Source organism: Cebus imitator, unplaced genomic scaffold (assembly GCF_001604975.1).
Source record: "Cebus imitator isolate Cc_AM_T3 unplaced genomic scaffold, Cebus_imitator-1.0 Scaffold501, whole genome shotgun sequence".
In the NCBI taxonomy this organism is placed as follows: domain Eukaryota; kingdom Metazoa; phylum Chordata; class Mammalia; order Primates; family Cebidae; genus Cebus; species Cebus imitator.
The window spans coordinates 1234933-1250095 of record NW_016107816.1 but is presented as its reverse complement, the minus strand read 5'-3'; the positions used below and the strand labels follow the sequence as shown (position 1 = coordinate 1250095).

At 40.5% G+C, this 15163-nt stretch overlaps 1 protein-coding gene across 2 annotated transcripts in view; it reads right to left on the bottom strand.

Annotated features, from left to right (window-relative positions):
- The window catches only part of LOC108292725 (myocardial zonula adherens protein), a 93289-nt gene that overhangs the window by 19439 nt on the left and 58687 nt on the right, over nt 1-15163 (bottom strand). For both annotated transcript variants that reach the window (XM_017513801.2, XM_017513805.1), the window contains one exon: nt 4504-4587. In XM_017513801.2, coding sequence (XP_017369290.1) covers nt 4504-4587 — 84 coding nt within the window. The remainder of the gene's footprint in view (nt 1-4503; nt 4588-15163) is intronic.

Sequence of the window (15163 nt, the reverse complement as noted above, 5' to 3'; positions counted from 1 at the left end):
TCTATGGTATAAAGACCTCCTCCATGGCTAATTTCAAGTGACCCACACGACATCCCTGAATGGAGACCTGAGAAGCAAGGCATGTCTTCCACTTTCATTAACCAGTATGAAGCAGCTCCAGCACAGCACTGGATATGCCATGCAGTTCTGAACCTGTAACTCAAGAAGGAGAAGAGCTTAAATGTTCTTGGGGAACAGCTAGAAACTGCACTAAGTGAGGACATGTGTCAGAACCAAGGCTCTTCAGTCTGAAACTAAGATAAATAACTGTTGCTTCTTTAAAACCAACAGCATTGCCAGGTGCGGTGGATCACTCCTGTAATCCCAGCACTTTTGAAGGCAGAGGTGGGCAGATAACAAGGTCTGGAGTTCAAGACCAGCCTGACCAACATGCTAAAAACCCATCCCTGCTAAAAATACAAAAATTAGCCAGGCGTGGTGGTGTGTGTCTACAGTCCCAGCTACTCAGGAGGCTGAGGCAGGAGAATCACTGGAACCCAGGAGGCGGAGGTTGCAGTGAGCTGAACCGCACTCCAGCCTGGGCAACAGAGCAAGACTCCATCTCAAAAAAAAAAAAGAAGAAAGATCAACAGCATTGTGGCTAAGAGGAGCACAGGCATGATCAATGATCAATAAATCCCCAAATACTGCCTGGGCATGGAGCCAGAACAAGTAATGGGAGCAATGACATCATATAACACCTTCAGCTTATGACACTCCAACTCTAAATCCTGTTATGAATCCCAAACACCTATGAATTCCACAAATACTGGGACCAACTGCCAAAAGAAGCTGAAATATTGCCAGCCTATTAGATTCACGTCCAGCCTCACCTTCCCGGGATGAACCTCTCGGGTTGCTGCAGGCAAAGGACTTCTGGGCCCTGTGGCCTGCTAGTGGGACCTGACCAGTCCCAGCCCTGCTCTTGTTCACCAAAAGGTGAAATACTCTTTGTTAAATTATCACACGGCAGAGTTTGATGACAGACGCAAACTTTGAGGATGAGCAAAAGAAAAAGAGTGATTCATTATGGGACATAGCTATAAATCTAAAGTATTTACCAATGACAATGAAAGAATCCCTGGAACCCAGGCAATTAAAGAAACAGTAACACATATGGCATTTACCATGAGCCAGGCACTTTTCTAATCACTTAAGTATTAACACATTTAATCATCATAACAACTCTGTGGAGGGGTTGCCATTTCACAGAGAGGGTTCCTATTGAACAATAAGTAAACTGAGGCACAGGACACATAAGTAACTTGCTCAGTACCACATCACTGCTAAGTGGCAGAGCTGAGATTCGTCCTCAGGCAGTCTGAGTCCGTAACCTGCAATTGCACCCTTAATAAATGTATCTATTTATTAAGATGGGGAGCTACCAGATTTATCTACCAAAACTTTGTGGTTTCTTTTAGAAAATATTAATTAGATATCTGTTTAAATGTTTTCTGTGTTATGTTAGAAAGAATAACAAAGAACACCTAAGTTAGGTCACCCCAGGACTTCAGGGCCCAAAGGAGGACTGCTCAGCGTGGCAGCAAAGTGTCGGCATTAGCGATCACCCACAATTAGCATGGAACAGCATCAGCAGTGTGTGTGTAACATGATCAACTAGTCAGACAGCCAAAGTGGAAAACCAAGTATTTGCAAGTCACCTCTGATCTCCTAGGAGAGGAGATCTCACCATGGCCTCCTATGGATGGTGAAATATTGATAAAGAATGCATACGTTTTTAATAGAGCTAAAGACTGTGATAAGGAGTCCCGAGTTTGAACGACCTTGGAAGAAGCCACCGAGGGGCCTATGACTCAACCAAGAACCTATGTAACCCACATCCTCTAATCTTAGCAATTTGGAGAAGGTATCCTTTCTCTTTTGGATCTCAAAGATGACTGCACCTGTTTGGAAGGTGTCAAAATGACATCAACCCTAAGAAAATATTGAAAGAAGTAAAACAATGGCCTCAGGAAGGTTTTAAAAAAAAAACAAGAATAGAAACAATGACAAAATAAATTAAAACCCATGATATTTAATATTTTAGAATAGGTTTAAGTGTATTATTAAATCTTGTCATTATGTAACTTACTTTGCATATGTTGTCTGCTGTTTAAGGTGGATGTCTCAAGTGGCCAAAAGCAATTAGCCATACTAATTTTGTATTGGAATTTAAATAGCTTCAGGGAATTTAATCAATCAAATTGATAATCATTATTATCAAATTGATAATCACTATTGATAATGATCAAGAAAAACCTGGTTTTCAAAGTCTTGCTTATTAGATAGACACAGCCAACACTGCCTCGCCAGCTCTCCCCACCCCATCCTCAGGGCATTCCCGTTTCCTGACAGGCCACTGAGAATTCTTCATCTGAGGGCTTCCTGTGACCACCCGAGTCTAACTGGCTCTGCCAAGGGGAGGCCAGAACTGCCATAAACTCCCTGAGCGGGCCCTGGCCAATGACTGATGGGAGTTAGTGGATAAATGCCCCAGGTTTTTCTGGCCTTTCAGTAAGGAAAACTCAGGGCCATTTCCACCCTGTCTCCCAGAGATCCCCCGAACGAGCGAGCCTCAGCTGTCCCCAGGGCAACCTCCTTGATATGACACCGCTACGGGCTTTCTTCCCTTCCCTGTCTCATTTCCCCATTCCCCTAGTGGGGCTTCCTGGGAGCAACCCAAACTAAGGTAAGAGATGAGTTTAATTAACAAACCATAGCTATTTCTCAGACTACTCCCCATGTGGCATGTGCCCTTGGACATTTAAGAATCTCCCAGTAGGATGGCTTGCTCTAGCAGCACAGCCAGAGGTGGGGGTAGGGACGCCATCTTGGGGGACCTTCTGCCTCTGCTGTCAGCATCTCTTTCCTCTCTCCTGTGACTGCCCTCTGGACACATGAACATCCCCCCGGGGCACTCATTTTCTGACTCTTACTGGAACGGTGTGCTTCCTCCCACTGGGAGCTGCAATTTTGGAAGGAAATCTTAGAAACAGAAATGCTCATTCACAAGGCTGGCGCCAAGCCCAGTGACTGTGGAGGGGATGACAGGAGTGGAAATGGGGAAAATACTCATTTACTCAGCTTCAAGCGACAGAGATTCTTGGGCCTTGAATCTGGTACCAGGCCCCTGCGGCCACGGGGGACTTCTGGTTATGGCCTCGGTAAGGGAACCCCTCAAATACAGAGTAAATGAAGGCCTAGCTCACTACCCCCTCAAACATGGTGGTTCAGAGCTCCAGCTTTGGATCCGGGCTTGCCCAACTCTACTGCAACCTGGGGCAGATTTCCTAATGTCCCTGAACCTCAGTTTCCCCATCTATAAAAGGGGGGAAATATCATCCAACTCAGAGGGCATCCCTTTTAATAAAGAGAGAACAATAATAATACGTTTTAAATTATTGTGTGCTTAGTACATGCCAGGCACCTCCTATACATTCTCATTTCACTGCCACCCACACATAGCACAGTTATGGTCCCTCCTTTATAATTATAAGAAACTTCTTCCAAATCACCCAGCTGATAAGAAGCAGATCCAGGGTTCACACTTGGGCAGGCTGGATTCCACTCTTAACTTCTGTGTGACACAGAACATATCCAAAGTAACTATCAGTGCCCAACACACACCAGGGCTTAATCAAAGTCATCTCTTCCCTTTCTTCTTATTTCATCATTGTCTGCTGGGCTGTCTCACTGGGGAAGGACTGTGAGGAGGAGCACAGACAAGGACAGGTTCTTGGCAAACCAGCTTTTCACGAAGTCTCAAAAAGCAAAGGCTCAATGCCAAGCTCTTAATAAAGAGCCTTTACAGCAAATAGATTTTGGCTTCTCCCTCTATTAATACCTAACCTTGTAAGATTCTACCAACCCCATAATTTTCTTCTCTGGAACCTGTACAAAATCCCCAAATGACTTTCAAAAAGCCAGAAAGCCAAGATCACTAGGCATCTGAAAGTTTCAGGTAAAATTAAGTCTCTTCTAAAACATCTTCACTCGCTGTGCTAGAGGAGCACTGGATTAGGAGTCTTTCAGCCTGGCTCTGGCATTTATTAAGCTGGGTGACCATGACCACCTGTCTTCTCTGTGCCTCTGCTTTCTCATTTAGTAACACAGCGATAATAATCTTTGTCTTGCCTTTCTTGAAGTTGCAGAGAGAATCATGTGAGGAATGTATATGAACATATCTCACAAATTATAAAGCACTGCACGAATGTGAGGAATTATTAGTGCTAATCCACAGCTTATCAGGCTTGCTAGGATGATTCTTGAATAAGAAATGCTAGAGCCAAAAAGCAGAAGTCAGCAGCAACTGGAATGAGCGGAGTCCAATGGTAAAGGAAAAGCAGCTGCCAGAACCTCATTTTCAAGGCTGGCAGTTAACCCTCCATCAATTTTATCAGGCCGGAAAATAGCCATATTTTTAATTAAGTGTTGGTGGTAGGCTTAGTAACATAAAATTTAATGGTAGAGAAGACATCAGCTTAAAGAAACACAGCTTCTTACCTCTCCTTCTAGGAAAGATATCTTTTCTAAGAGCTGCAGTATTAAGAGCTGCTTCTGTTGCAACTTTTTCTTTAATGATTCAATCTAGAAAGAAAGGGATAGAAAATTATTAATCAAAAATGTACAATTGTATAAGTACAAGTTTATCAATCGGAATACATGTCTTTGGTTTTATTTTTATTTCCATTTTTCCTCATTTCCAGTGGGTTGGATGGTTTTCACTGAAACAGCCTGCATACTGAATCTGTGCTTTGTGGAGCAGTATTAACATGAGACACTCCATGAGAGGGGGATTCCGTGAACAGGCGAGCTTGGGACAGCAGGCATGATTTTGGAGTCACAGCTCATTAGCTTTGATTAACTCAACATTTCCACACTGCTTTTGCTGTGTAACCCTTTAAAACATCCAGTAGATCTTCCAGAGAACATGCCCTGGGAAATACAAACACATGTCTCCAAAAAATGATTATTCAGCTTGAATTTATGCGGCAGCCTGCATTTCAAACACTTGGCTGCGTTATTCAATACATTCATATTTGTTCAACCGAGCATCAAAAGTTGGTTAGAAAAAAGGATCACTAGAAGTCTCATTAAAAGTGTTGAAATTCAGAGGATTGAAGACTCATGTGGCCTGGAGTAAGCAGGAAAGGCTTCCTAAACAGACTCATCTTTGCTTATATAATATATTCTATCTTAGACTACTCTCTGTTTTTCAGTCATACATCATGTCTCCCTAGACAAACCGTAGCTTCCCTGAAAGCAGGAATCAGAGTACTCTATACCAGCCCATGTTATGCATAATAGTGGGAACAGTATGTAGGTTCATTAATAACACATTAACTTTCCAAAAGTCCTGTATATTAAATGTGTGTGCTCCCAAAAGTATTTTAAAAAATCAGTCTCAGGCCAAGCACAGTAGTTCACTCCTAGGATCCCAGCATTTTGGGAGGCCAAGGGAGGAGGATTGCTTGAGTTTAGGAGTTCAACACCAGCCTGAGCAACATAGTGAGACCCTATCTCCACAAAAAATCAAAAAATTAGCTGGGTGTGGTGGCGTGTCCCTGTAGTCCCAACTACTTAGGAGGCTGAGGTGGGAGGACTGCTTGAGCCCAAGAGGTCAAGGTGGTAGTCAGCTGCGACGGTGCTACTGTATTCCAGCCTGGTGACAAAGTGAGACTATCTCAAAACAAAACAAAATCAATTTTAAAATCTCTCTCAGGGCAAACTGACACCATTCCTATGGAAATGAATCTAGCAGTATCTAGGAAAAGCACATATGCATTTACCCTTTGACTCAGCAATTCCATTTTTAGGAAAAGATTCCAAAGACACATTGGCCAAAATATGAAATGATATAAAAAAAGAATTTTTGTTATTTTAGAAAACACAAAACAGAACTCCATCAATAAGTGACTGGTTATACAAACCATGGTATGACAGAGGTCTGTATAATCTTCCAAAAAATGCAAAAGATCTCAAACACTCTGATAAAGCATATTGTAAGGTAGACAGTATACTAGCTTTGATGTAAAACAGGTGGGGACACATGAATGCATATATACTTGCAAGGGAAAAACTGCAAAGAAAAAATAAACCCTAATTATTAATAAATAGTTTCCAATAGGGAAAGGGAAAAACTTAAGTGAATGAGATAGAATAACGTAAGTTATTACATAGGATTATGTAATAAACATAAGCCTCGTTACGTAGGTTTAACTTTGAAAGCATATTTTATAGATTCAAAAAATAAAATGAAACCAAAAAGAAAAAAGTAAGCCCTAAAATCTGAGAACAAACTGAATTGAAGAAACAATGTACATGAAATTGGCTAGAAGTATTAATCCAAGTGTTGTTAGAATACAGTAATTTGACTCTATATTCTTAGTAGAATTTTAAAGATAAACAGAGTTGCAAAGTGATCTCTCGTTCACTGGGAAGATAGTTAGTAGTAACACTGATGCTATCTTGAAACCATTTGATACATATTGTAGTATCATCATGTTTGGAACCCAGATTTATACTGTAAGAGAAAGCAATACAAGTATGAAATCAAAGAAGTAAACAAAGTTTTGTTAAATTTGAAATGATGATATCAGCATGAATTCATAATTTTTATTTTCTTATGTAAAATATGTATCCCTACTCTACCTAATGAGAGAACTTGGAAACAATAAGAACATAATATGTCCAGACTGTGGTCTTTAAATAGCATTCCCCACTAAAAAAAAAAACACGGGACATCTTGGTGAAATAGCTCATTTCAGGGGACAAAAAATAAACTAGAAGAACCTGAGATAGCTTGTTATGCCTGAAAACAAGGACATGAGGTGTCTCCCCTTAGGCCAAGGATAGGACATTCTGAACATCAAAAATAATAAGTATAAATGAGTAAAACACATGAAATATATAGCTATTAAAGAACATGAGTATTACACCTCTTTAAAAAAAAAATACAGTAACAGCTCACTGGACTCTACTGGATGTAACAAAAGCATCAACTCCTTACTTGGAAAGCAGTTTGGGGAAAAAAATAAAGCATGTATCTTGGCTTCTTTGTTCAAAATGCATTTTGAGATTCTAAAAGGCCCTAGTGTATGACGAAAAGTTTTACTTGACAGAATGATTCCAGTTTATCAATGGTAAAGGAAAGACAGAATTAGAAAATCACAATTCTGCAATTTCTATGAATAATGTCTTCAAGTATCCATCATCGGTAGATTAAACAGTGATATAAAAGCTGAAGATAAAAAGTTCAGTCGTGTTTTGGGTTGTCACTACTTGAATCCATTATCAGCCTTGACATACACTCCAGAAGTGATATATAATGAAACACACAGCATCACCCATGACATGTTCTTGCCTTTCCAAAAGTTCAACCTTAATCCAGTCAAGCTTCTAGAACTAATAAGGACACAAAAAGTTTAATCCAGAGTGTGAAATTTTTTGTTTGTTTGTTTGAGATGGAGTCTTGCTCTATTGTGCAGGCTGGAGTGCAGTGGCAGGATCTCGGCTCACTGCAACCTCTGCCTCCTGGATTCAAGTGATTCTCCTGTCTCAGCCTCCTGAGTAGCTGGGACTATAGGGGCATGCCACCACACCCAGCTATTTTTTATATTTTTAGTAGAGACAGGGTTTCACCATATTGGCCAGGCTGGTCCTGATCTTCTGACCTCAGGTGATCCACCTGTCTTGGCCTCCCAAAGTCGTATTACAGGCGTGAGATTACCAGCCCAGAATGTGAACATTTTAACAAGACAAATGACTCAGTTCTTGGGTAGGAATAAAAGTAGTCAAGGCAGATGGGGGCAGTGATGTTCTAAATTAGGAGACTTTAGAAACATGACTAAATGTAAACACAATGTATGGCTGACTGGAACAGAGCATCAGAAAAAAAGACACTTTGGAAAATGTTATTGCAGATTGGTATTAAGTAAAAGCAAGGAATTACCATTAATTTTGTTAGGTGTGATGATGATGTTATAATTATGTAAGAAAAAGTCCATATGTTCAGAGATGCATGGTGAAGTCTATAGGAAACATATGTAGAATGTCTGGGATTTGCTTTAAAATACTGCACAAGACGGGAAAAAGGGGAAGGAGTAGATAAAGCAAGTATGGCCAAATCTTGCTATTTGCTGAACCTGGGTAATGTAGGGGCTCCATCAATTATTCTCTCTGTTCTACGTGCATTTGGCATTTTCATTATCAAACATTTTAAATTTCACATGGTGTCAAAAAAATGTAATCCTCTGACATGACAAGTAAACCATGCAAAATAGAACAGAAACACCCGTAAGAGAAAATTTCCAATGTTAATAAAAATTAAAGACATTACCAATTAAAAACAGTAATGGGTTACCCTTGACTACCTATTAAATTTACCCAAACTATTGAATGGAGAAGGGAGTGCTGGCAGGGCTGGGGGGGCAGCGCGTCTCCAGTGTTGCAGGTGGCACTGTAAATTAGCATGACCCTTAAGGCAATTTTGCAATAAATATTAAGAGCCATAAAGCTGTTCATACCCTTTGATCCACTAATCCCACTCCTGGGAATTTATCCTAAGGATATAATTCAAACATAGGAAAAAGCTGTATATATAAAGATGTTCTTGCTCCCGTTATTTATAACAGAGGGAAAATGGAAATAACCTTAATGTCTAGCACTAAAGGAATAGGTAATAAAATATCAGTTTGATGGAGTATATTACACAAACAGTAAAAACAAATATACAGCAAAATGGAAAGTTTACAAAAAGCCTCAAGGGATAGAAAAACAAAAGTTTACAATGACGAAAGTAAAAGCTGGGGGAGAAGTTAGAAAAGTGGAATACTTCCGGGGTTGTGGTAGGGTTAAAGTTTGTTACGTGTAAATTTCCTTCCATTTCTGTATGAATCATTTCCAAAAATTATTCTCATGGTGTGCATTTTTCATCGCTTTTTATAGTATTAAGATTTTTAAAGTTGACTTTTAAAATCTTTAAATGAAAGGCAAAATGGAACTAAAAGATTCCAAGAAAGTCAAGGGTAGTATTTAATCAAATGATGTAAAAAGTGATTTCAAATAAATCGTTTCACTATCTCTGAAGAAATCAAAGTGGTTTGTGAGGCAAGGAAAGCAAGAGAAGTGGTTTAAAAACACCATAATGAGCAGCTCATGTAAGATATTGAGAGGATCCTACTGGTCACTGTCCCCCAGATTGCAGTTTAAAAATAAATAAATGAATGTCAAAGTCATCGCCTAGACAGAGTGCTGTGGGAAGAAGATCTCTGGAATTCTCATGAGAGCGCAGAGGGCTGATGTTAGCCAGGAGAGAAGCCTGGTTCTGGGGAGAAGGAGCTGGGCAGGAGAAGGATTTGAGGATGCTGCGGCTTCTAGCAAGAATCATGGTTTTCAACAATGGTGTGCCAAGAAGCAATTATGCTATTGGGCTAAATGAATGCTGTCTGTGCAGGTTTGCTTTTATCCTGGAACATTTCTTACAGAAGCAGCTTGTCTAGTACAGTCTGTGATCTGAGTTGACTTGTTCAGATAAGAGCAAAAAGGATGCTAAGGGTGGAAGAGTCAGTGCATTGCCGGCCCCAAGGGGCGCCAACCTTGAATCCCAACTTAGTCTCCACATTGGTCTGCCCTGAAGAACCTCCCATGTGAGACCCCTAGCTTCTAAAGTAAGCAGACTCACATCCTCCTGGGTTTGATATTCTCCAAGTAACATCTTACTCTCCAGTCTTTGGTTCTTTTTTCACAATCTTTATGTCACACACCTGTGTGGCTAGTGTTATTTCTGACTACTAACTTCAAAGAATCTTGAAATATTTCTTGTAGCACCTAGCACACTCAAAATGTAGCTACTATTACGTGATTACTGATGTTTCTCCTTCCCTAGATTGTGAGCTTCCCAAGAGTAAAGACCTTGATCATCTTTATATTCTCAGATAACAAATGAACGAATCAACAAATCCATCCAGCCATCCCTAAACAATCCATCCCATAGACTTCAGAGGAAAACCCATCTGGAACAGATGCTTGGAGGTCCAGTTGAGCCAAGATGATCTTACTAAACACATGTCCCCAGAGCAACCTCCAAATCAGGAGCTACTGCAAAATCCAGGGTACCAGATAGCTGGTATGCAAGAAGTCCATTAGGCACCTTTGCTCTCACTTCTTGATGCATCAAATGTGTAAGTTTGACCTTCAATTTACCCTTCGCAAAGCTGCATTTAGTTCTAGCTGTCACCAGGTGGTGGTAAATGATGCAAGTTACCAGACTCAAATCAGGGCATTAAGGACTGAGAAATTAGAAACACTCATTTTCTAGACCTCACCTATTTGATTTATATAAGAACATAATCTTGCAACAGCTAAATTTAAAAATCAAATAGTAGGCCCCCTTATAGAACAAGGATTTACACGTCTTGGTAAAGTCTGGGACCTTTTAAGTGATATTAATAGAATTTTTCTTCATTTTTGTTTTGATTCGTACGTTTCTTTGTAACACCAACTGAATAGATGCCTTGCAGCCTGATCAATCATGCAGGATGTCAGTCTCTAAGACTATAGGCCAATTTGATATTTAAGGAGGGAGGGGGAATAAAAGTTCTTCTAGTTTCTCAAAACTGATCATAGGTGGTTTGAGCTAAGTAATCATCCTTAAGCATGGCCACACGCTGGAGTCCCATGGAGGGAGCTTTTACAAAACACAAACACTCTGGCACCAGAAATGCAGAGTATCTCACTCTCCCACTTAAAACCCCCCAGGCTTTCAATGTTGAAACTCACTAGCATGGTACGGAAGGCCCTTCTGCTGTGCTCCCTGTTTCCCCACTTTGATTTCATGCTCATCCTGTCCCTTCAATGAACCTACATGTAAGACACTCCACCCTCTGAGCACTCTATGAATACACTACGGTCCTGCCCCTGGCCTCTGCACACACAGGCTGGTGGCTCCATTAGGAATGCTTCCCCACCCTCCATCCCCTTTTCCGCCAGAAAAACTGCAGCTGTCACAGTCTACCCACAGTCACCTCCCAGACCAGTGCTTTCCACGTCCTCCAGGCTGGCTTTGTGTCCCGGCTCCTCTGTGACAGATACGTCAGCCTTTGAGCCTACCCCTGTTAGAACACATCACTGTTACTGCCATCCTTTCTTGACTTCCTGCCCTTGTACTAGACCCCAAATGCACAGGGAACAAGTGGTTAGTGTATCAATTATCTCATATAAAAGATCACTTCTCTCAGGAGCTGAAATTACCCTTGCCAAGCCACACATTTTAACAAAAACTGCTTTACAAACAGGTTGCTACGGTCAAAAAAAAAAAAAAAGCATCCTCCTAATATGTTTTGAAAAGAGCTCATATGTCAACCAGACCAAAATGAAACTGTACAAAAATTTAGTACGGTTGTTACAGATTCAGTGAGGAATCCGCAGCTGGAAGTTGTGAGGCTTCTCAGCTTCCTGGAATTTCTTCCCATTAGTAACAAGTAGGACACAGTCCATTTCACATCAGAGGATAGAAATGAGACGGCTCTAGAGTTGGAGTCATGTGAGTAGCACCCAAATGTGCAAGGCTCATGAAGCATAATTCAATATTGAATTCGGGGACTGTGAACAGAAATTAATGAAGAAACACAGCAGCCAGTAAGTATTAAATACCACACAGCACTTGACATAGGCTGTTCAGAAATTGTGCTTTGGGGTATTTTCTTTCACCAGCTGGCAAAGGATAATATACACAAAAAATACCTTGTGTAAAACAGGAAACACACCAAGCAGAGCATGGAAACAGTGCACATCACTTTTATTATGTACTGGGAGCGTCATGTATGATCAACTCCCCCCTCACCCCTCTTTACTGATACTAGGAGGTAGGTTAAAACTGACGTCACACTTAGGCGTTTCAAGCTGAGAAAAAGACAAACCAGCCATGTTGGTAACAGAAGGTGTCACACCAAACCTTGATCAATCTCTCACAAATGAAAGGCTAGTGAAAAGAGGTGAACCATTAAAATAATTAACTGGAAGGCCATTAGGCTGAGGTGGCTCCAGAGGCTTGGGTTCTGACCTAAGCAAACTTTAATCCATCTCAGAGTGAATGGTCATAGCTTAGGAAAATGACATTTAAATTTAACCAATCAGAAAACACCAACTAACCTATAAATAGGGACTTTTTTTCTTTTTTTTTGGAGACAAAGTCTACCTCTGTAACCTAGTCTGTAGTCTATTGGTACAACCACAGCTCACTGCAGCCTAAAACTCTTGGGCTCAAGGGGTCCTCCTACCTAAGCCTCCCAAGTAGCTAGGATTACAGGAATGACGAACTGTGTCTGGCTAATTTTTTAATTTTTTGTAGAGATAGGGTCTTGCTATGTTGCCCAGGCTGTTCTCAAATCCACGGGCTCAAGCAATCCTCTTGCCTCAGCCTCCCAAAGCTCTGGGATTACAGGTGTGGCCAAAGTAGGGACTTTCTGCTTTAATCAATCAAATATTTTCCTTGTCGTGCTTCCATAAACACCTATAAAAGTTTTTCCCTCATGACCCCTTGGTGAAGTCCTCAATTGCTTGTGATCTGGGCCTGATTCATGAATCACTGCTTGCTCAAATGAACCCTTTAAAAACAGAAAACAAAACTGATGGTCCCATTTAACCAAACTGTTTAAATCTTGTAAGGAAAATCGAATTCAATATTTTAAATCCACATTAAGTTAATTCTATTTGAACATTTATTGGACATTACTATTTATTTTATTTAAAATTTGTTTTATTTTCATTTTACATGAATGAAGCCTGAGTGAGCTCTTGAAAATTCCATCCCTGACCCAGTCAGTTCACCATTTCCCTGGATTTCTAAGAGTTTCGAAAACAATAATGGGGATCTTCTAGCTATTTTCTTGTGAAATTTTCAAATTTTCAAATAATATAATGGCATAAATTTCTCCTGAAGTAAACATTTTAAGTTGTTTATTTGAAATTTGTTTATACTGTTTCATTTCATTGTGTTCAGAATCAGCGTGTTAGGGCTGTGTGTACTTGCACACGTCACAAAACTCAACCACTGGTTAATAAACACACCAAAGCTCCCAGCCACCATCCCCAACACCCCTGCTTTGTTATTCCTTCTCGTGGGCCTCATTTACAAACATTCTGCTTAAGACAGCTTCTGCAAAAGAATGTCACATTGAAAATATTATCAACGATGCATAACTGCCAATCAAAGCATCTCATCAAAATGAGATTACTAGGGTTATGAATTCTAGGTCAAAATAACGCAACATGATACTTCACTGTGAGTTCTTACAGCCTTTTCAGGGGAAATTTATGCCATTACATTATTTGAAAATTTGAAAATTTTACAAAGAAATAGCTTGAAGATCCCCATTATCATTTTTAAAACCTCTAGAAATCCAGGGAAATGGTGAACCGCCTGGGTCAGGGATGGAACCTTCTAGAGCTCACTTGGGCTTCAGCCACTGTCTATCTCTGCCTCCTTTTTTTTCCTGACAGTGCCATGTCTTTAACCCAACCTCTTGACCCCTCTGTGATGTGGCAAACCCTTGTTTCCATTTCCCTCAACAAAAGAGAAATAGTGTTTGATCCCCATATACCCACTGTGAATATGAGAATAATTGATATTCTACACTCTTCCTCTGAAAAAGTTTTTTATTTTTGCTATAGCATCCCTTAATTCTATTTTGGAAGTCCTGTAACAATGTAATTTTATAGTTACTGTATTTTTTAAAGTGCATTCTCTTTGATAAAAGCCACCACAAAATGTAAAAATAAAAAAGCGCAGCCTCTTTTTAACAAAAAAAAAAAATAATGCTAGAGAAATATGACAAGATCAGAATCTGCCCTGCACTAATGCAGCATGAAAGAAGAGTTTAATCAGGATGAAGAAAATGGTACATTATCTCATTTGGAGGAGACTAAAGGGAATGAATTAAGGCCACAACAAAAAGAAACTGAAAAATTGCTAAATGAAGCACTGAGTGGGGAAAATGAAAAATCAATGAAGGAATGGACGAAAAAAGGTACATTTTTCATCTTCTTGATGCTTGATTGGGTTTGTGGAAATTCATTTTCAATTAATGTGTCTTGTGGCATTCAGCCAGGCTGGATATGAACATGGCACATATTTTAATCAATTTTTTCCTATTAAGTTTGAAGTAATATATAATAATAGAACTATACCATTCAAAAGGATCGGTTGCAACTGGCTTCTGAGGTAAAATAATGTAATTTGGTTTGATTTCTATCTTATATTAAAGATAACCCAACTTCTCCTGAAAGAGAGAAGGACCACTCTGGTTCCTAAGCATGACTTGGCTGTACAAATGTCAGGGAAGGACGGTTAAACTCCTTCCCAATCTGAGTACCTTTGCTCAGAAGGAAGAAAAAAAGGAACGTGCAATCTACAAGGAACTTTGCTGGGTTAGCTCACAATTCTCAGAAACCACCTTAGGTGGTTATCTCTACCATACCAGGAAACTGAGGTTCCAATACTTCATCATTCATTCATTCTCTTTACAATCATCTGGATGCTGATAGGGCTGAGATGAAGACCCAAGTAAGTGTCTGTGAGGCCAAGGCCCAGGCTGTCCTATTCACACCACACCGTGTTCAGAGGTTTGCCTGCTTCCATCCTCCCTGTGATGACAACCTACGGCTGCAAAGCTGCCCTGGAGAGTAGGCAGGGCTGGGAAGAGGGCTGACACATGATATCTTCTGCCACAAAGGATCTGTCGGGGGCTTGATTCTTTAGGCTGTTCGTTTTTTCCCCTCTATGATTCAAGAGGAGGCCGGTGGAATGGAGATGGTGAAGAAGCTTATATACCCCTGTGCTTTTCTTGATGAATTCAGTTTCAGAGACAAAACACCAAATCCTGAACAGGAGTGTCCAGGGAGAGAACTGTTTCAAAATCATGTAATACATCTATATGGACGCCTCTAGCTCCACACCTGGCACATTGCTGGTGCTAAAACAAAATTGCATTTTAAAAGCTCTTCCTAAAGTTCAAGTGCCTGGAAAGTGAACACTCTCCAGCACTAGCCAGGTCTCTCCTTGAAGCTTTCTTGCTGTCCTCCCTGCTCCTCTCCCCTCCTATTCCTCCAGCACCCACTGGCCAGAGGCACCATTCGGGCTCAGATCGGATCAGGCAATGGGACG